This window comes from Pholis gunnellus (assembly GCF_910591455.1).
Source record: "Pholis gunnellus genome assembly, chromosome: 11".
Lineage (NCBI taxonomy): Eukaryota > Metazoa > Chordata > Actinopteri > Perciformes > Pholidae > Pholis > Pholis gunnellus.
The window spans coordinates 21569133-21589758 of NC_136538.1; the positions used below are offsets into that span (position 1 = coordinate 21569133).

Below are 20626 nucleotides of genomic sequence, written 5' to 3' on the forward strand. Positions count from 1 at the left end.
ACAGGAGAGGAAGAAGATGCGCTGACAACACACTAAAAGACTCTGTGACATCGGTTATTTCAGGGATTATGAATGACATCCTGCATGTATGATTGGTTATGCAATATCTGTGTGGGCATCAGTAGCTCAAAGGCTACAGCGGTGAGCTCGTGCTGATAGATCCCCGGTTTGAATTCCCAGCCAAGCTTGAAAATCTTGATGCGCTCGTGAATTAGTAACACTCTCCCTCGCTGGCTGCTGTCAGGATGCCCTTGAGCAAGACACAGTGGCTGCAGTTGTGTAGCCCCGTAGCTCAGATGGTTGCGTTTGTATTCTGCAGCTCTTGGCAGTGATTTTCTGAGCTTACGCACCGAGGAGGCGGCTGTAAAGAACTTTATCTTTTTTCTATTGAAGTGGCCATTCAAACCCATCCACAGTAAAAATTTGTCTCAATCACCTCAATGTAAAAAAAACCAACACCTCGTGTCATCTTCGTGCTCCTCCAAGGTCTGAGCCTCGCTAAATAAAACTTGATTGATCGCCTATTAATGTATCTGAAGGCGACTATGATTTACTTGTTCGTAGCAAACAAGACAGCTTTCATTTTTCTCCGCTAATGGCGTCCGTCCGCGCCATAACTCTTCTTGTCTCCATGTATTCAAGCTCCATTACATGTGGCATCCATTTCAAAAGCGACTGGCGTCTATTGGACTATTACTCGATGTTGTGAAGCTGATAAAATGAGCCGAAAGGCAGTGCGGTAACTAAGAATAGCAGGTGTCGCTGGAGAATTGGAAATAGGTGTTTGCGTGTCGTAAATGGGTTCTGAGATGTTATTTTATTTCAATTTGGTTTATTTATCACAAAGGTAATTACACTAATACGGCACAGAATCTGCAGGCAGATACAAAAAAAGCCCCAGAGAGTTGTTGGCCCGCAACTGACTGTTTGATGATTTGAAATGGCTGTTTGGGTGCCGTAAACAACGATGTTAGAAATTAAAAGTGGGCAAGTACAAGTCTCAAAACACGTGTTTAATACTGTGTTATGGTGAAATCTCTGTATTAAATTAAGTTAGTGTTTTAGCTCCATCTCTGTGAATATCGACTGTGGTCTCTCAACAGATATGACGCACACACATTTATGAACACTCACACACATTTGTCTTCCTTCCTGTCATCCTCTTCCTCTTCGTCTCACACACACACTAATGCGGATGCCGACAGATATGAACGTGATCTATGACTTTATCGTGCAAACAGCGTGTTGTTCGCACATTAATGTGATGCCTTCCTCTGTTTTGTGTCCCTGCAGAGAGCAAAGAGGTGTACAAGAGACAGGTGCTGTCAATCACATCCATCGCTATGGCAATCAGCCTCCTGGGAACCCTGTGCATGGCCCTCTACTGCCGCAACAAGTGAGAGGATAAACACACACAAGCATACCCACAGATATACTGTCTTTTTTAACTGTTTGCGTATGTATATTTTGTCGATTTAACAGTTATACGTAATGCTTGCACTATTCTTTAAGACGTAGTTCCACTTTCATGCAATCTAAGTGCAGTTAAATTGCCAAGGACGATGTGGTGAAATTGCAAAAAAAAAAAAAAATTTACAAATTACTACTAACATTTCAGGAGTTGGTTACGTGTCTCGGAGATCAGTGGTTTGAGTTTGAGGGCTAAATTTGAGTTTAGGTTAAGGTAAGGGGAAACTCAAGATGATATGAACTTTGACACAACAAGTTCACGCACTGTCATTTTCACGTTTTCACCCAGCTCTTAGATGGACTCTAGTGTATGCCCGCCATGCACAAATGTCCCATATGGGATTTTCTCATGAAGATGTTGGCGGGTAAATTAGTTGCAGTGACATTGTCACATCATGCCAACCACCAGTTTTCTTTCATTTCATTGGACCTGAAAGTTGCTCCAATGATTTTCAAACTTTTAAACTTGCTTAGACGACAACATTTATGGTGAAATCTGCCATAAGTCCTAAAGTAAGCATAATGTTAAAGTGTTTGGTAATAAGCCCAGTTGGGTGTGGGCAGACGAAATGCCCAAGGAGACATTTTTTTAATTTAGTGAAGGACGATGGAACATGTTGAGGCATCAAACATCTTGAACGAAATCCCAGACCGGGAATTTGCAACAATTTGTAAATCTCATTATGCGCACACACATATTCATAGCCCATTATAACCCAAAGGTCACCTCATGTGGCTCCTGCTCTCTTTCTCTCTCCTTTCTGTCCTTCTCTCTCTCTATTAGCATATTTTTGCAGTGCATGCCCTGTGTGTGTGCACATTAATTGGCATATGAATGGCTGCAAGAACTTTGCATCGCTATTTTCTCAACAGGATGGGTCAAACATCCGGTGCATGACAGGTTGTGTGGACCGGGGCTGTGATAGACGGCACTGTAATTCCATAGGCTTCCCTCTGTAATATAATGATGTGAGTGAGCGAGCAGCCTGACAACAAGATAATCGGATAAAAGGCATGATGGACAGGCACCGACAATGAATCCGTAATTGAGTCAGGAAAACTAGCTTGTTCAATGGAGAAGATGCATACAGATTGGGAGGAAGTGTTCATGCAAATCTGAGTGACCCGAATAAAGATAAAGTCAGAGGTTTTCTCACACTGAGCCAGACTATGCTGTAGCAGTTGATCTTTAACGGTGCACAGTGTAATGCCTGGCCACATTCCAAATAACTGGGGGTCAATATTTCACCCAATTTTATAAAAAAAAGAAAATTCAAAATACTGAAAATTGGACCAAACTGCTGAAACTCTAAAGGCTGGTCAAAGTAACACTGCCATCCTGTAATCTTCAAGTGTGGAGTCGGCTTATAGTTTACTGTGCCACTGACTGCGGCTGTACAGTACGTTCTTAACGTTTGATTGTTGACTCCAGGGTGGCAGAGATGAGGGAACGTTTCGTACTTTCGTTGTTTTTTTTCCTCCCCGCGGACGGCCCTGCTTCGCCGGGAGGGGAGCGTGCAGTGGCTCCGGTAGACGTACCTTCACATGCCAGCTATGATAAGCCTCCAGCTAACACCGTGACTTGCATGACTTTGGCTGTGTAAAGTGTCTGCTGGCCGACGGTGGGCAGTTTAGGCGCAGAATCTGCGAAGACTGACGAGCAAGAAAATACAAGAGAGAGAAGAACAGGAAGAGAATGTAGCAAAGCTCCCTAAATTAGATTCATTGGGTGTCCCGGGTGTTAACACAATGTCTTTGTGTTTCTGACAAGAACCTCAGTATTTAAGGATTCAGCTAAATCCAAATTTACAATAACTGTCTGTCACATACAGTGTGGTTAAGGTAATACGATTATGGCAAATAAATTACAGGTAAGGAATAGTTAGAGGTCGGCATCACTCACAATTCATAAAAGCATAAAAGTGAACTGGTGGTCTGTGACGAGAAGAAAGCAACAGTCTCCTTCATAAAAGTTTAGCTCTCTACACGGTAACATGTGGACACCTGTGCGGCATAAGCTTCTATCATAAAGAGCAAGCCGACCCGTTTTCATGGTGAAGCATCAAATAAACAACCAGATTGGGCTCAGGCTTTAAGAGGAGATAATGGTGAGGCTGTTCGTTAACACTGCATCACATCCCCTGTCCAAATACGTGGTAAAAGGGGTAACGAGTGTCATAACAACTAAGAGCGTGTAATGTACGCCGATCAGAAACCTAATCAATGAGTTTCTTTAAGATGAATGGGAGGAATCCGATTTCAAACTTTTAGCCCTCTTGTCATGAGTAAGGGCTGCCTCAATGCATGATTAGGGTCAAACTCATTACTCGTCCAGTCAGTGACTTCAGTCCGTCGGTGTCTTTACAAGCGCTACAAAGCATTCGCAACCGGTTTCATGAAAACACATTTGAGGAATGAAGAGTCTAGACTTAAAACATCTTCACAGAGCACATTAAATGGAGTCAATATATACTGGAAGTTTGTATCACTGCTTTGGGAGAAAAGAAGGAGAGGTCTAGATATAAAGCTCCTTTGTTTGGTCAATAGCTCACTTTCTTCTTCTCCTCCAGCCCCCAAGGGCATGAGACTGGAAGAATTCAATTCTCCTTGGCCTCTGACTCATTTTTAAAAAGCATGCCGGTGGATGAGTCTGAAAGATTCTGCAGAGTTTCTGCGGTGCACTTTATCAGAATGACACAGGATATTATGAATATTTAGAAAGTAAAGTAGGATAATGGCCCATGCATTTAATTGAGTCGAAGATTAAAAACAAAGCAAAATGCTTTATTCTGTATTTTAACCTTTATGCTTGCTATTTATTTTTTACTGTAGCTACTGTAAGCTGTTATGTTTGAGGTTTCTGGAACCACTATTGGAGCCAGCTGACTCAGGAAAGAGGTCTTTAAATTGATCACATCTGTTAAGAACTGAGTTTGTTGTCCAAGAGGAGACTGCAGCTGATGAGTTATAGATTAGACAGACAGCCCGATATGTTCACTGTTCGTCAAGGTGAGCTCAAACTGATGTTTGGGCCCGTTCCAATCTTGGAACAAATCAGCTATCGGTCTGACGACAGATCTTGGGGCAAGGGGCTATATTTTGGGGTTCCCAGTGTAGCCAGCTTCCAACCTAATTTGAAACCGATTAAAAAGCTAATTCATCTTCAGCCGTTGGGCTCTCACTGGCGAGGTAGTTGAAGCAGTAACTCCATCCGTGGAGATAGGCAGTCAGTGGGCAAATCGCCGTTTGCTGAACAGAAAAAAGGATACAGGCACTGGTGATTGTTGCCTTATATACAGTGAGGTTAGCGCTTGTTTGGTTTGGCACGTCCTTATTGGCCGGCTACGCAAATTATCTGTAGACGAATTTACGCCCGTGATTGGAGGAGAGTGTTACACACACCAGTAGAGTGCAGTACATTAAAGTTGTAAGTTAGAACTTGTTTATTAGTTGCAGGTGGGATTTGGTGGGATTGATGATTCCAGAACAGAATTATGACACTTATTGTTGTTTTACCAGAAGTAATTTGAAAAGCCTAACGTGACGGCCTCTAAACCCAACGCAACTGAGGAAGTGGTGTTTACCACAAACACCACTTAATGATTCAATAATCATTGACATTATATACTGATTGGTTGGGGATACAAACCAGCAGACCTACACATGATTCACAGTAGTAATGGTCGAAGGTCAAAATTCCACTTGAGCATCATCCTTTTTTGTTCTTCTTTCTCTTAGGAGGCGCAGAGAGAAGCTCCAGGCCCACCTGAAGGAGAGTCGCAGTTTGAAAAACTACACTTCTAATTCCCATAATGCCCTGGACGCCAAGATGAGGGTCCCCAACACCAACCTGCAAATGCATGAGGTGAGAACTGCTGTTTTTGTGTTTTCCATCTTGATTTTCTTTCGAATTGTTGATGCCCTATCTATTGATCCCATTTTATTTATGAACTGATGTTTGGAGGACAGCATAACGTGGCATTAACTTTAACCTGTTGTGGTTAATAAGACTAAAAAGAGTTGGGCTTGATATTTGTCATTATAAAGACCATCTTCAGTTTGCTTCTAGCAGCATAGAGATACAGCAGCACCAAGAAAACCAACCTCTAAAGTAATCTTCTTCGACATCTAACACCATTAGATGCCACAAATTTAGAATGATTTTTAGCTTGGATTGGTGCTTTAGGCAGCGAAAATTGAAAATGAACCCAGATCAGGCCTATACAGTACACGTTACACCTCAGAGCACCAGGATCTATCATTGAGTTTATCACCCCCCAGTAGTTTTTAGCTGCTTTATGAAATAGGTTGTATTCCCGTCTCCACCTGGCCACTTGCATCAGGCTCACAGGTCTTTGAGTGAGCAATCGCTCAGTGGTTTGGGAGCTCGGTGCTGGCCAGCGATGTCATTCATCATCTTCCCAGCGCTCTTTGTCATCGCATCTCTCCCAGATGTGCGTTTTTCGGAGTAGCGGCATTGAAAACATCACATTAATTTGAGTGCCAGTCAAATACACATCTCCCATTACCTTGGGGGAGTGTATGTGTGCATTTGTGCGCCACTCTGCATGAATTATCTGTAACCGTTGTTTACATCTCTATCATATACAGTTAGTTACATATGCAATTTACACCGGTTTGACATGAAGCTTTATGGGATGAATGGTATGTTTCCTCCAAGGGCATGATTTAAATGTACAATGAAGCAAAGTCCATGTACTGTACACACTCTCAATCCATCATAAACACATTAACATACACAAGGTGGATAAATCACTGTGTGGGAGAAGCACATTTGTATCCTGTATGTGAGACTCAGTCTGCATGAAGTAGAGATAATTACAATTCACGCTGGCAGTTCATGATACAGTTGACAAGTCAGTCCTTGGCCTGATATGCCTGATTTGGCCTCATTGGTCCCATCGGTGTAAAAGAAAAAAACTACACTTGGTCTGCATTTCATTGGTCTGAAAAATCTTCATTGGTTTTCTGACAAAACATCTTAAAATGATCGACTTTATTATGGTGTGCTGGAAAGTCAGAGGGAAGAAGTCAAGGTGACACCACGGTTCCCTTTCTCTCTCCTACCAACAGCCAACACTAGTTCCTTAAAACCACGAAGGATATCTCTTATCTTATCCGCACTTTAACATAGTTGTTTTGGTGCTTCCACTTCACCAGCACTTAAAGCAATAGTTCATGCTATGCTAAGCTAACTGGCAATAGCCTTATATTTACCGTTCCCATCCAACAAAACTGCTGTCAGTTACATATTGAGGGAACGTATTTCTCACAGGTTACACATTTGACATCTCAAAAATAAGTTTGAGTTCAAAGTCTGCATAATTCTGCGGTTTCGGTGCATGGATGGGTCAAACACAGGACTTTCACCCAGTAGACTGGTGGTTTGTGTCTTGTGAAAAACTGAAAAAAGTCATTTTAACCCAAAACATGATCTTTTACTAAACCTAAACCTAGTTTTGTTGCGTAAACGTGAAAGTCATTCAGAATGCAGTTTCGCAAAAAGTATGAAATATGAAACATGTTTGGTTTAAAAATTGTTGAAATTTAACGTATCCATGATTGGCAAAAACAAACAGTGCCAACATTCGATCCTGGCGGCTGGGTTGACTGCACAGACATCGGACTGATATCGGTTTTCTTATCTTACAGTGAGCCCAGTTCCCAAAATGTCAAATAAAAAAATAGAGGGATCAGACAAATTTCTTGTCATCGCAAGATGGACTCTAGTTGTGAGTCTTTTAGTATAATTATAATCATCATATATCTTCGCATAACGACTAATTCCTCAGGTGTATCACCAGTGCAAGCAACAAGGTGACAATATGCTGCATCAAATGTTTCAATGCATAACTTGAATCAACAGGTCAAGGGAAGTTAAATTGTTGAAAGGAGCGTCGGCACAGGCCCTGTCGACTTTAATCTGGAACGTATAGACTCTAAAGCACAAGGGCGTTCCTGCCTGGGGATCTAGAATTTCAGTTCACAAAGGGTTCAGATAAGGTGTAGCTTGGAGACAGAGCTAACCAAAGCTTGAAAGTAATCTGTAAAATTTGTGAAGACGGTGTGTCAGGTGTGCCACCTCCCATTACCCTCAAACTCAGTGCCCCGCCAAGGACAAAGAAACTGGCTTCCCAGACTTCCATGAAGATCAAGGGAGTGGCAGCAATCCAACCTTCCACATGGTTTAGATCTTCTAAAGTGCGGCCGTTAGAAGTTAATCATATCACGTTGCAGTTTCAATCTAAATGTCCCAGTAATTAAGAATAAACAAGAGATCTTCAAGTACATGCAAATGGTTTCATGTATATTTATCAAACTGGCAAATGACACCAGATCATTTATTGATGAGGAGGATGTCTGTTTAATGTGCAACCAATCACACCAATGTTCCGCTTACTCATTATTATTCTACCTTAATTTGTTGACACTCAACCACTAAATGTCAATTTGATATTTTTTATATCTTTTTGTCGTGCATTTTTCTACTTTTCTCATAATATACGTTAATAGGAAGAATGTTCTCTTCAGCTCGGAGCTCCGTTCAAACTGTAAATGGGTCGCTGCACTTTATCACTTTACGTCAGCTTTGCAATATCTATTTCGCACTTTCTGAAGAAATCACAGTTTAGTTTTTGTGCTTCTTTTGGAGTTTGAGAGACTTTATAATGGATTTCAATTTGACCAGCTAGAGTCTGCCTCCTTTCAAGGCAAGCCAAATTTATTTGTATAGCAAGTTTCAACAACAAGGTAATTCAAAGTGCTTCACATAAAACCATTAAAAGCATTAAAACATAAGGCAAAAGAAAAGGAGATTTAAGAACAATTAAGAACATTCATTAAAACACTAAAAAGCAGTGTAAGAAATAAAATACAGTAATGAAATGCAGGAAGAAAAGCCTCCTTTACCCTTATAGATTAATGTCCACTGTAAGTCTGGACTGCATTTGTAACAGATCGATATTTACATATTTGTTCTGGCTTCAGTTCCCTTTTTTTTAACATTATTTACACATGTTTTATAAAATATTCAGCTACTCACCGTGCTAAAAACCAGCTGATTAAAAGTTTCACTTTTGTTTTAAGGCGACTGTCATTGTGTTTTTTAGAACACAAGTGTTCACAGCCAGTGCAGACCCGCACAGGTGTCAACAGTTTGGCCCAACTCTGTTTACTACAAAATGACGTTCCCATACAAATAACCAAATTTTCAATTACGTTTCGAGGTTAAAGGTCTTGTGTCTGTTCGACCCATCCAGCCCTCTCACTTTGTATACTACGTTACCTGTTCTTAGCATAGCATATTTACGTCCATGTGTTTACATTGCAGTAAATAGAGACTACATAAAATCACATGCAAAAAGCAAGAATGGCATCTTTGTTGCACTTGAAAGGACATACTGTACATAAGTTGTTTCATTCCTACGTCGGGAGTGTTTAAGAGACATATTTGTCCTGTTGACTCCTGTCTCATAAGTGTCTAAAACAGCATGCCACATCTGCACAGCAGTGTCTAGTGTTAAATACAAGTGGAAGGAGCCACATGGCTAATGATAAAAGTAGTCCTTTGGCTCTTATTTTGCTAATTGCTCTATTAGCACCGAGTAATGAATTACTGATTATTGTTAACTGACTACAGAATGTACAACTGAGAAAAACAAAGCAGATCTTTAACGTTTAAATGTTGCTTTTAGGCCTTTGGGAACTTGCATGCAAATTAATTGTTTTGTTTTTTTGTATTTTTCTTTTGTCATTTTTCTTTTGTGCCTACGCGCCCAAAGTCACATTGATTTCTGTCTGCAGGCAATCAATTACCCAAATGTCTGAACATGGGGCAACAAGCACAGGGTTAAGTTCAGTGTGTCATACACAGCAAGTTAATTCACTCTGTGTCAAATTTCTGTTGCATGTCTCTGCCACAATTAAAACCAGATGTGTTTGTTTTTTGTAATTTAACTTAATTAAAAGGGACTTTATGTATTCATTTATATATATTTCTGTTGCACTTAAGCACATGTACATGTAGATAAACATCCCATATAACTGGGCAGCTCATGACAAGGACAGCTGAACTATCCTGTTAGTGTCCTGTTATACAAGATTAGCTCTTCTGATTAGCACCGCGGGGCCCTTTTTGTTGGAAGTATTTGATTAAGCAGGGAACTGAGGAGCAGCTCCGATCTTTTTTTTCTCTCAATCAGGTTTTGCCACCTTATCGTGTATTCCGCAGGTATCCCACTGAGTTTGTCTGTCGTTGCCGCATAATTGAAACAGCTCGGTCTCTGTCATGAACAAGACTTTCCTGAGCCTGCTCTGTGTAATCTCTGCTAATAATGTGTGTTTATAAAGCTATTATCGATGGCAGCATCTCTGCACAAATCATAAAAATCATCTCCTGGTTCCTTCCGGATGATCTGTCAGAGATAAAAAAAAAAAGCCTGAGGGCCAGATGCATACAGTTGGCAGCAAGATCTCAGAGATTAAAACATCCATTACAGTACACAGACATATATACATTAATAAACGTCATTTCGTGCTCCCCTTTGCACCACAAATGTCCAGATTCAGCTTGAAGTCGCTGTCAAAGTAATGACTTTTGCACCGTTGTATCTGTTTGTGTGTGTGTGTGTGTGTTTATGGAGCCAGAGAGCAGAGTTTCTTTGCCTCCAGCTATGTGAGAAAACATCACATTTATATTGATGACCTCTATAAACAGTCAGTATTGCTGTATGACACATGCACACGGTTTCCGGTTTTTTCCTTGAGCAGTAAAGCCTCTAGATCTATTTTTAAACTGAAACAAGAGGGACGCTGAGCCACACAGTGTCTGCATTAACAGATTGGAGGCACTTTTTCCTCTTTTAGCTGGTAGGCAGAGATTTGTATGCACCTAGAACGGATACATAAGTTAAACACAATACTTTTTCTGCCTTTAACTGTAAAACAAAGCATTGATAAGTCAGTTAGGATTAACAGGGGTGATTATTCTTCCAGCTATTTCTTCTTAAACATGAATAAATTAACATACACGCATAAACCGACCCTTCTCTGTTTGAAGAATTATAGCCCGCTTTCTTAGGTCGCATGCATAATGTCACACTTAAAACTTTTTTTCTAATTTTCTGTTTTATCAAAGACAGAAAAAAGAGAAACTTTTGTCTGGAAGCGTCTGTATCAATTTGCAGCTTGGAGCACGGAGTCAGAAAAGCGGAGATCAGAGAAAATAAAGCAATTTAGAATCACTCGCTCTTCGGTTGTGTAAACTTCTGTTGAAGCTCCAAATATTACTCCACACAATGCTATTCTGACCAAGATACCCAATAATAAATACCTCGCATTATTCAGACTTCCAATGTTTCTTAATATTCAGAGCCAGTCAGCGTCAGGCCCTTATGTATTTACAAAATATGATGAGCACTGGCAGAAGGATTATGTCCGATGTAGAGACGCCTCCATGAGTTCAACCTATATCGTTATAAAGCTGCCTTCAGCAACTGTCCCCAAAGATAATTTGTCAATTTTGGAAACTGCTACACCCCTGAAAAATCAACGTAGCCACACTCTCTCAGAGTCAAATTAAAGTCAGCTTTGCCAGCACAACCTGGAGTGATTCCACCTTGAAACAAGACGAGCACTGTTTGAACACTTGAGATACGCCGCTCTTCCTAATGAACCCTGCCTTCTAATCATCGACATTTCTGCCTCAGTGCAGCTGGTAGTCTATATACGGTATAAATTCAAGTTAAGAGAGAAAGTGTGTCACGGTTTTATAAGTACAAATCGGCCTTCAAACGTCTGAATGGTCACATAACCGAGGAAGCAACTGTCATGCTAATGAGGCTGGTGTGCTGCAGAGGGCCCTAAAAAGGGATTGCGTCAGTGACAACCTTGTTAGTCAGACATCAAACTAAGAACTCTGTGCACAAGGTGTCTCTCCCACCTTCAGTTACAGAAGATTCTTTCTAGAGACGATGCCGAGATGATGCTGCGGAGAGAAAACTGTCACAGACAGATAGATGCAAACCACCGATAGGGTTGTGTAGTAGATAATAAATCAAACCAGCACCATACTCCTTACATCTATAAGGCTTTTAAAGTTTAAAAGCCGAAACACTTTCTTGTGTTGCCCCGTGTTCAGCAGATCTTTTCTGCTGTGTAACTGAGTGAGTCTGCCTTGTCAACCATATCGTGAAGTGCAGAACAAAGAACTGTTTGGTTTTTATTGCATATTTGTCTCTCTGGAGATGGGGACGAACATGAAGAGAGTTAACAGGCAGAAGCTGGGACTTGCATAGTGCCGCGGTAGTGCTGATTTAGAATATCCTGTCACGACGGCTACCACAAGGAAAGAGGGAACGAGAGGGGACAAGGGAAGGATCATTGTGGATGAGAGAGGGATTCAAAGGGGATGGAAAGCAATAAAAAAAGAGCAATATACAGTAGTGTTATAGAAAGAATGCCTTTCTGAGCAAAATGAAGCATTATTCTTGTCAGAAATCACCAAAGTGACTCATTCACTACGCTGAAAAAATGCAACTCGCCAATGTATTGTTTGAGAGTACAGAAGAATGTGAGCCAACAAAACTTTGATTCCATCTGCCAAATGATCGTTGCAGGATATAGGCACTCGTGTAATGTAAAAAGGGTAACTTTCCTTCAACGTATTGGCTGGTTTTGTGATACTTAAATCTCCATCTCTGAACATATCTCCATTTAATCCGGATCTTTCTTTATTGCCACTGTACAAAGTACAGAGGACTTAATTACATAGATTTTCTGATCGACGTTCCCGCTGTGATGAATCCAGGCTTTGAAAGGACTTATTAATGATTCATTTCTTGGCATTTCCGCCTTATTTGATGATTTCACTCATAGAGGAGATCAGACAGAGAGATGCGTTGATATGTTAATGATGTGTACGTTGCCGTGAAGGCTGTTATCACAAAAGCATTGAAGACAGAGCAACGGTTCCCAAACTTTTTGGGCTTGTGTTCCCTTAAAACGAAGCAATGTCACGAAGTAGTGCATGCTTTGAAGCAGCAGTGGTTACAGCGCATGTTTGATTCCAGCCTTGGCAGCATGATACCCATCTCTCTCACTCCTCAAATTCTACCCTGTCCTGTCAAATAAAGGCAAAAATGTCAAAAAATAAAGTTACTACTAGGAACTTTTAACTGGTTATGAAATAGTCTTAATGTAATACTGATGCCTCGATATGACCTGCAAGTAAACAAGAGCATCAGTGAGAAGATTGGCTATTTCTATATAGTTATTCTGTCATCGAGTCAGAATTTGGCAAATTTAGACATAATCATGCAGGTTCACCAGACCCAGCCGGCAGCGACCAGCCCGCCGCAGACAGACCCAGATCCAGTTTCACTGCCGCCTTTGATCTGCATTTAGATTCTCTTGCAGCAGGAGGAGGCGAGCTCAGTGCACTGCATCTGGGCACCTTCCTCCGGCCAGGAGCGGAGCTTTGCCTCGCTGCTCGGCCGGTCCCCGCTGGGAACTAACACCGACACCACATCGCTGTAGACCCAGGCCTTATCGCTGGGCCCGCTGGAGGCAAGGGAGGTACAGGAGAACCAGAACCAGGACTGCGAGTGGCAGATCTCCAGACCTTGCTGCAGTAAAATGAAAAGATTTCAAAAGGGAATTTGGTGCCCAGAAACATTACCACTTTTTTTCCACAGGGACTGCCAAAAGTCACACAAAATATAAATTCCTAAATGAAGCTTTAACTCTGAATTTTCATCTCTTACAAAAATATTTACTGCTGAAGACACATCAAGCTAACTTTAGCTCTTGTGCTACCGTTACACTAAAGAAGGGATTAGTTAACGCTTTGCTAAATTAAGTGGAAAGTTGCCGTTTGTCAACACAGACACATTAGAAAACAATATACCATGTATGACAATTGCCTTTTACCTGTAACATCATCAATAGATCCCCAGTGCATTTACCAGGTAGCTATCACCTTTTTTTTTGCCCAGCTGCCACTTGTTCAGCCATGATTGGCACGTCTGGACCTCGTGCCACGTTGCCACCATTGCTTGAAGATTTGTGACAGAACCTGAAGCTTTAATGCTGCAAACTATCAGGAGCCTTCCTCTCCCTCTCCTCTCCACACGGTACAATTTACCTCAATCCCTGAAAAAGCAAGAGCGATGTAGAGGAAGGTGGAAAAGAGGCAGAAATAGATGTAACCGGACTCCCTTTAGTGTCTGAGCTCCCAGAATCAAGGCAGTCGGCACTCCCCACCTCGAAGCTGTCAGTGTGTGAGAAATAGCGAGGTGGGAGTTTAGAAATGTAAGAAATCTCAAAACACCCTGATGTTTGATCCTGAGTGGGAACACGTTGTATTGCATGATGTAATGTGTCCAAAGTTTTCCTTAAAACACATGTGAACTGCAACAAAACTTTTATTGTTCTTGTTTGTTTCCGCAGTACTGCAAACGATCCGCCCAGTCCCGCCAGGGGAACGTTTGTGGGTCCAGCTTTGCACACTGCAACATCTCCACCACGCCACCCAACGGCTCTAAGGGAGCAGCGAAACATCAGAGGTATGACTTTTAAATTGCACGCACACAGTCAGATACGGGCATAACGTCACACTAGAGCTGCAGCTTCCCCCTCCGTTCAACTGCAGGAAACGGCAAAATGCAAATAATACCAACTTCAGTGTCCTTTCCTGTAATCAGCAGGGACGCAGTGAAGAGAGAAATTAAATTATCCACATTACAGCGGCGCCAAAGTTAATTGCTGATTCACGGAAGAACGATAGCCATTATAATTAAAGCTATAAACATGCTAATAAGCATATCTATAACACTCATGAACAATGAGGAGATGGGACAGAGATAAAACGGGAAGCACATGTGCAGGCATTTATGAGCCAACGCAGGCATGTAAATCCCTGTAAAGCTTTCTTCTCACACTGCTCGGTGGTGTGTTGGCACTGGCATGTTCATCAGCAAGCAACACACTCCCAAACGCACACTTCTGACAGAGCTGGAATTCACAAATTTGCCACGGCTGAATCTTCTGTTGCAATAAACATATCCTCAGAGCGAAGCCAAAGAGACGGGTTTGTGTACGTCATTGGTATTCCGTTTTTGTATTTCTATCCTGTGGTTTTGTGTTTTTATATGTGTGAGAAAGAGTTAAAAGACAGCTTGATTTTGGATTCAACATGAAACCTTTTTTCCCCAAACATCGCATGGGGGGAAATTAGTAAAATGCACACATGATGCTTTTTTGACTTCTCTCTCCTTCATTCACACCTGAGAGCCTCTCAGCACACTCCTGTGTTTTGACCTCTAACTGCCAGAGCGGCTGTGGTTTAATCAGCTTTTTCAAAGGGATCCAGGCAGTGGTTGAGAGAATTATTTTTTTTCCCCAGATAAACTAGAAATTTCACTTCTCTAACCTTTTTGGCTAAACTCCTGCAAGGCTTCTCTTGCTCCTTTTCTTTCAATTTCTCGCTCTCGCGGTGAAGAGCTGAGCTCATCACGAGATTACTTGGCTGCTAGTCTGTTCCTCTTCCCACAAATGACTTTCTCAGTGGGTGAGCAGAGTTTATTTTGTTTGCAATCGCATCAGCTTAGGCAGAGACTTGGGCACTATTGTCCGGATAGCAGAGTGTGTTGGGATACCACATACCAAAATAGCCAGAAAGAAACTGACCAGGGCTCATTCTGTGTTTCATGAATATCTCGTTTAAATGCTTTTATACAAAACTCTGCCGAATATTAAGTCCCTTACTGTAAGCAGGGCTTTCAGTTGTTATGGCTGAGAAGCCCAAATCTCTGCTTCAAAACAGCAGAGTTAAATACGAATGAGGGCCTGGAGAGGACATTTACCACTTCAGTCATGACTTCAAGTGAAAATGTACTTCCCACAAGATTATATGAAACCAAAGAGGACATGTGGATAACGCCATGCTTTCTAATTATTGTCATATCTGAGAGCAACAAATCACCCTTTTTCTTAAAAGATGTGTAACTAACCAGAGGTCGTTTTAATAACCTCATTCCAGTAACCCTTTTTGGTAACTCCGGTACTACACTCACATTTTGACAAAAGCAACTTTTGATTGTCGTGTTTAACTGCTGATCAGAGGTCCTCATGGCTCCAAAATGTTGGAGCCAATCCAAAAACAGACTAACGAAAAAACTAGCAAAACCCTGTGTTCATGAGTTAATACACAAATACATAAGCAGTAAAAAAACTCCTTTAGATACTGTGTTAAACAATAACTCCTGAATCTTTATTGAATTCTTTTATCTTTCGTAGAAGTGGTTCCTTGTCTCACAGCCCGGATCAGAGAACCCGGGTAGCCCATTGGTCAGCTCCACGCAGGACCCCGCCCATACCCAGGGGAAAGCTGAATCCGATTGGAGGATCCAAGTTTTCTGGCCACGCCTACCAACACCTTCAGGAAGTGGACTCATCTGAGAGGGAGGCCGAGGCTCAAAGAGGGTGAGGAGATTGTACTGAAGGCCTAGATTGCAGTTATTTACTTCACATTATTGACACAGTTTAATCATAGAAATAGAGAATTGAACTTAGTGTAGGGAGGCCAGACTACCTTGCGGAAACTGGCTCACCGTCCCTGAAATGTCCAAAACCGGCGCTAAATAGGTACCTAGAGCGTCATAGTCTGAAGCGTAGGGGCCACTGACCAAGCTTCGGTATTTGACAAGTTGGGAGAAGAAGTGTTGAGCTTAAAGATTTGGAGTATTTTAAGGTTTCATCCTCACTTTCTCCACTCTCTCTTTCTTTCTATCTCCACTTTGCTTCTTTGCTGTATCCTCCATGTGCTGAGTCATTTCAATGAAAGCCACTGACTGAAAAATACAGACTTGCGATGGAAAAAGCTTTGGATTTCATTTCAAGAGTGGATATTTCAAAGCCAATTCTGTGATATTTATTCCCCAAAAAGACCGTAATTTTTTTTTCATTTTACCTCCTTTAGCCTCATCAATCCCTTTGTTTTCCAATCTGCTGAGCAGAGATAAAAACAAGGTCACGTTATGTTGTGGTCTGCAGTACAGTGGCACGAGTTCAAAAGAAATGCTTTCGCCTGATGCCTGTGCTTTTAAGGACACGGTACAGGCTGCACATCCACATTCTCCGCTCTCTCTTTCCCTCTCTGACATCTTGTCAAGCCTGAGCTAAATTCTGAATCTCAGCTTTTTAATGCGACGGCTTAGCAGGTAAGACAACAATTAAATCCCGGCATTTAAATATAACACAGTACACTTCTCAGGCAGCACAGCGTGTGCATGCGGTAGCAGCTAGGGGAAATGCAAATGATCAGTGCGAATGATTAGCATGAAACGTATTGAGTGTGAAAGGAGCTGTGCTTTGCCCCATTTTGGGTGGGTCATGAGTCAGTGCTTTACCCACCTGGACTGTGCAAGCCTTACTTCAGGCGTTCAGGTCCCAGCAGTCCCGCCTCAGGATAAAGCTCCACATGACCTACATGCATACTAATAGCAAGAGAGAGAGAGAGAGCAGACAGACATGGCTGGGGAAAAAAACACACTCCAACATACAGTGAACATACATGCACACCAATAGCATGCATGAAGTGACGTGCACACAAGGAGGGCCCTGCTCTTTTTGCTGCAATCACCTAAGTTTATTTTTTTTTTTTGGTTTATATTGAAGCAGGATATTTAATGCTTCATTTGTTCCCAAATGTATAGAGGGACACTTGAGCTGCTTAAGTGTGCATTTCCTCAACACAGGTGTTGACCCAGTGCCACTCAGGTGCCCCTCTGGTAAGCCCAAGCAGCCTTTTAGTCATAGAAAGTCCAACCACACAACCCGAATCTCATGGGAAGGGCGTGTAAATAGCATGTCATTTGCAACATTTCCGCATGTAATTATTATGCATTTTAGGCTTTTCACGTCTGCCCAGATGTCCTTGGTTTAATCCAACTGTGTTCTGGTCAGCCAAGGGTCCCATGGTCAGTCTAAATGAGTCCACCAAATGTATCTTTTTACTGGCTACACCTGCAGAGCACACAAGGCATAGGATTGTGTGAACCACAGGCAAAACAAAACGACGACCTTTCGTTTTTTGTTTGTGTGGAACTGTTTCTTCAGCATTGGGACCCAGCAGAGCACTGTGAACCTTTTTTGTGTAGCCTAATATGGGTAAGATGACATCTGGACTACAGTAGGCTATGTAAGGGATGAGGTTACCAAGATCTCCGTGGTGCATACGCATCATTTATGCACTGCTGCTCCCACGCTTGGTGTAGCCAGTTTAATTGATCATAGTGGAAGCGTAGCGTTGCTGCAGCCGCTCCACAAACAGTCCACATGTGTTACACCCTCTATGTAGCCTGGGCATTAGTGTCCTCTGGTTGGCCCAATTGTCCCCTGATCACTACAAGTGTCCTTTGCCGCCCAAAAGCTGCTCTGCTTTGACTCCTTCTTTACATTTTTTCACCCAGAGCATCTGTGCACACCACTGCGCAGAATGAAAACTCCCCTTCCAAAGGAAACAGAAAAAAAAAACGCAGCAGATGGACAGACAGACGACAGTCTCCCTCTCCCGTGGTATGGTTGTCTGAGTTGCCATGGAGACATTTGACCATGAATGCATAGAGACAGAGGGAGAGATGCAGAGACAGAGAAATAGAGAGACAACCGGTTTGAATCCATTCTGACACAGATGGAAAGCGTTCAGAAATATAGTAAAAGAAGAAAGAAACAGGGGCAGTAAAAGGACGTGATAGAGGAGTGTGCAGATAGCACATGACAGTTAGAAAAGGCTTTAAAAGAAAGGGTGCCCGTTCTATTCCATGCCTGTTAGAGAAGCCTTGCGTTATCTCGACAAAATGGCTGACAGGGAGACAGAATGTCCTGTGTTGTTACTTCTATTTTAAGATAAAGCTGTCTCCAAAATGGCTGATGGAGATGCTGCACACAGTTTTATATTTCTGTCCCCCGTTTGCAGTATTTTATGCAGCAACATGCCGGTTTTTTTTCTCTCCCTCGCTTAGTTTGTTTTGCGATGTATTATATACACAAACTTCAGTTAGAAAGTCACAGCTTCTGTGTGTGTAGGCGTGCGTATCTACATGTATGTATAAATCTGGAACATTTCCCAGTTTTAGAAGGTCGCTGCATCGCATTACATAAAGATTTTACTTTGACTTCGGCAGCAAACAGATGCGATATATTAAGAAATGATCTGTCGGGGAATGGATTAATGAAAATGACTGTTAACACTTGTGCACATCATGAGCCCCTGTAAAAGATAAAAGCCCAGTCACTTATCTCACCTCACTTGCACACAATCTCTCTGTAATACCCCTCTAGCTGTTCCATCGTCGCTCCAGGGTCTATATTTGAACTCCGCTTCATAGATTTTTGCAATCTGATTGTGTTTCAACACATCAAAAGAGAGATTTGTCTGTGAATGTTATCTTGGGAATTAGCACCCTAGCATCATCCTCTCTTATCGCTCACGGGATCCTCTCTGTGGGCCTCGCTAAATCTCCTCTGTGGTTTTCTTTTTGGGGGGGTTTGGTGAGGTTTTTATGCCTCGGAAAAATACTGCGGGCGATAAAAGGACGGCGTGATTTCCTTTTGTGTTTGAAAAGGCACCTTCTCCTCCCACCGCTATTTTTGAGAGCCTTGATGGAGAGTGCGGAGTGTGTGTGTGTGATGTGGTATTACAAGAGAGAGGGACTCCGAGTTTGATTTTTGACTTGGCAGAAAAAGGCTAGCCTTTGCAGAGGATTATGAATTATTACACAAAGATAATGAGGCTCTGCTCTGGAATGCCGCTGGATTTATACACATAGCAGATAGCACTGAAGGCCATGGTCAGTCTTAGAAAAAGTCTTAGAAAAAGGCAGAAAGAGATTATGGCTGGGCTTAGTGAAGTTAGGTCAAGACCCAGATACGGAGCAGAGACTTGGTGTAATGTTGCAGAGAAACACACCATCAGCGGCAGAGAAGTACATTTATATTCAGTGAGCTTAACAGGTGAGGCACAAGATGAGCCTGATCAGAAAGACGCTATTGGGCCACCAGTACCCACCACTGGTGCAAACGTCAGACAGGACGGGACAGCGACTGAGACACAGGAAGAGACGAGGGGAAGGAAACAAGAATAGGGGTTTAAAAGGCATTCAGTGCAAGTGCAACGGACATTTAGCGTGTGTATGCGCATCCACCTGCAGCATAACGGGCAGAGCAACTGATGTAGCTTAAAGAGACAGATAGTCCACACAGGGCGGATGGGAGGAGAGGTGGACGGGTCAAACAAACACAGGCTTACTTCCAGGAGACCGCTATTCGTTTCCAGTGTAAAAATAAAAATAAGCGTCGACACTGACCAAGCTCATTATTTGATGCATTGGTGCGAGAATGTGGTTATCCGGTTAATTCAGCACATCTAAAGGCACTGAATGTATCGCATTTCCACATCAACACAATTTTCAAAACCTCATTTGAATAAAAAACTTAGGAGCATCCCGGTTTCTTGCTCTGAATTTCTGCTTGAGAAACCACATTTATTTGCCATGTATACCACAGCCCAGGAGTTACGCTTGCATTGGACAATTCTGCTCCTCAGTGGCAGCGTTCAGTGCCAAAGCAGGAAGCAGTGCACCCTTTAATGAAGCGGAAAGTCAGGGTCTGGGAGGTGCAGGTAGCGGATGGGCATGTAGTTAGTCCTACTTCATACAAGAGATCTTATATTCTGTCACTAATGTTACATTTTGCCTTTTTATTAACTGTAATCATTCCTTAACACAAGGTGCATCTTTGCATCCAGAATGATTCAATCCAAAGTCCAACTCAACGTAAATACTAAAATACAGAATAGCAGCTTCTATAAGTCTGAATATGTCGGTTTCTGCAGCTGAATGTTCTGCTATATTCCCGCTGTCAGGAAAAAACTGCGTGTTTGACTTATGGCCGTGTTAAGGAGAGGATTCGGATTACTGCACAGCTGCAGGTAAACACTTGTAAACTCTGATTTCTCCCTGGTACCCCTGTTTCTTGTGTCATGTAAATAGTCAATAATGGTGAACAAGCAAGATGTCAAACATGCACAGTTTAATTCACGAGGTTGAGCATAAGGACGGCTAAAAAACAAGATGAG

At 42.1% G+C, this 20626-nt stretch overlaps 1 protein-coding gene across 1 annotated transcript in view; it reads left to right on the forward strand.

Annotated features, from left to right (window-relative positions):
- nrg3a (neuregulin 3a) overlaps positions 1-20626 on the forward strand; it is a gene marked incomplete at both ends in the record, with an annotated part of 306996 nt that overhangs the window by 284939 nt on the left and 1431 nt on the right. The window contains 4 exons of the mRNA XM_079168332.1: positions 1294-1396; positions 5209-5335; positions 13939-14054; positions 15787-15972. Of these exons, the coding sequence (XP_079024458.1) occupies positions 1294-1396; positions 5209-5335; positions 13939-14054; positions 15787-15972 (532 nt within the window). The remainder of the gene's footprint in view (positions 1-1293; positions 1397-5208; positions 5336-13938; positions 14055-15786; positions 15973-20626) is intronic.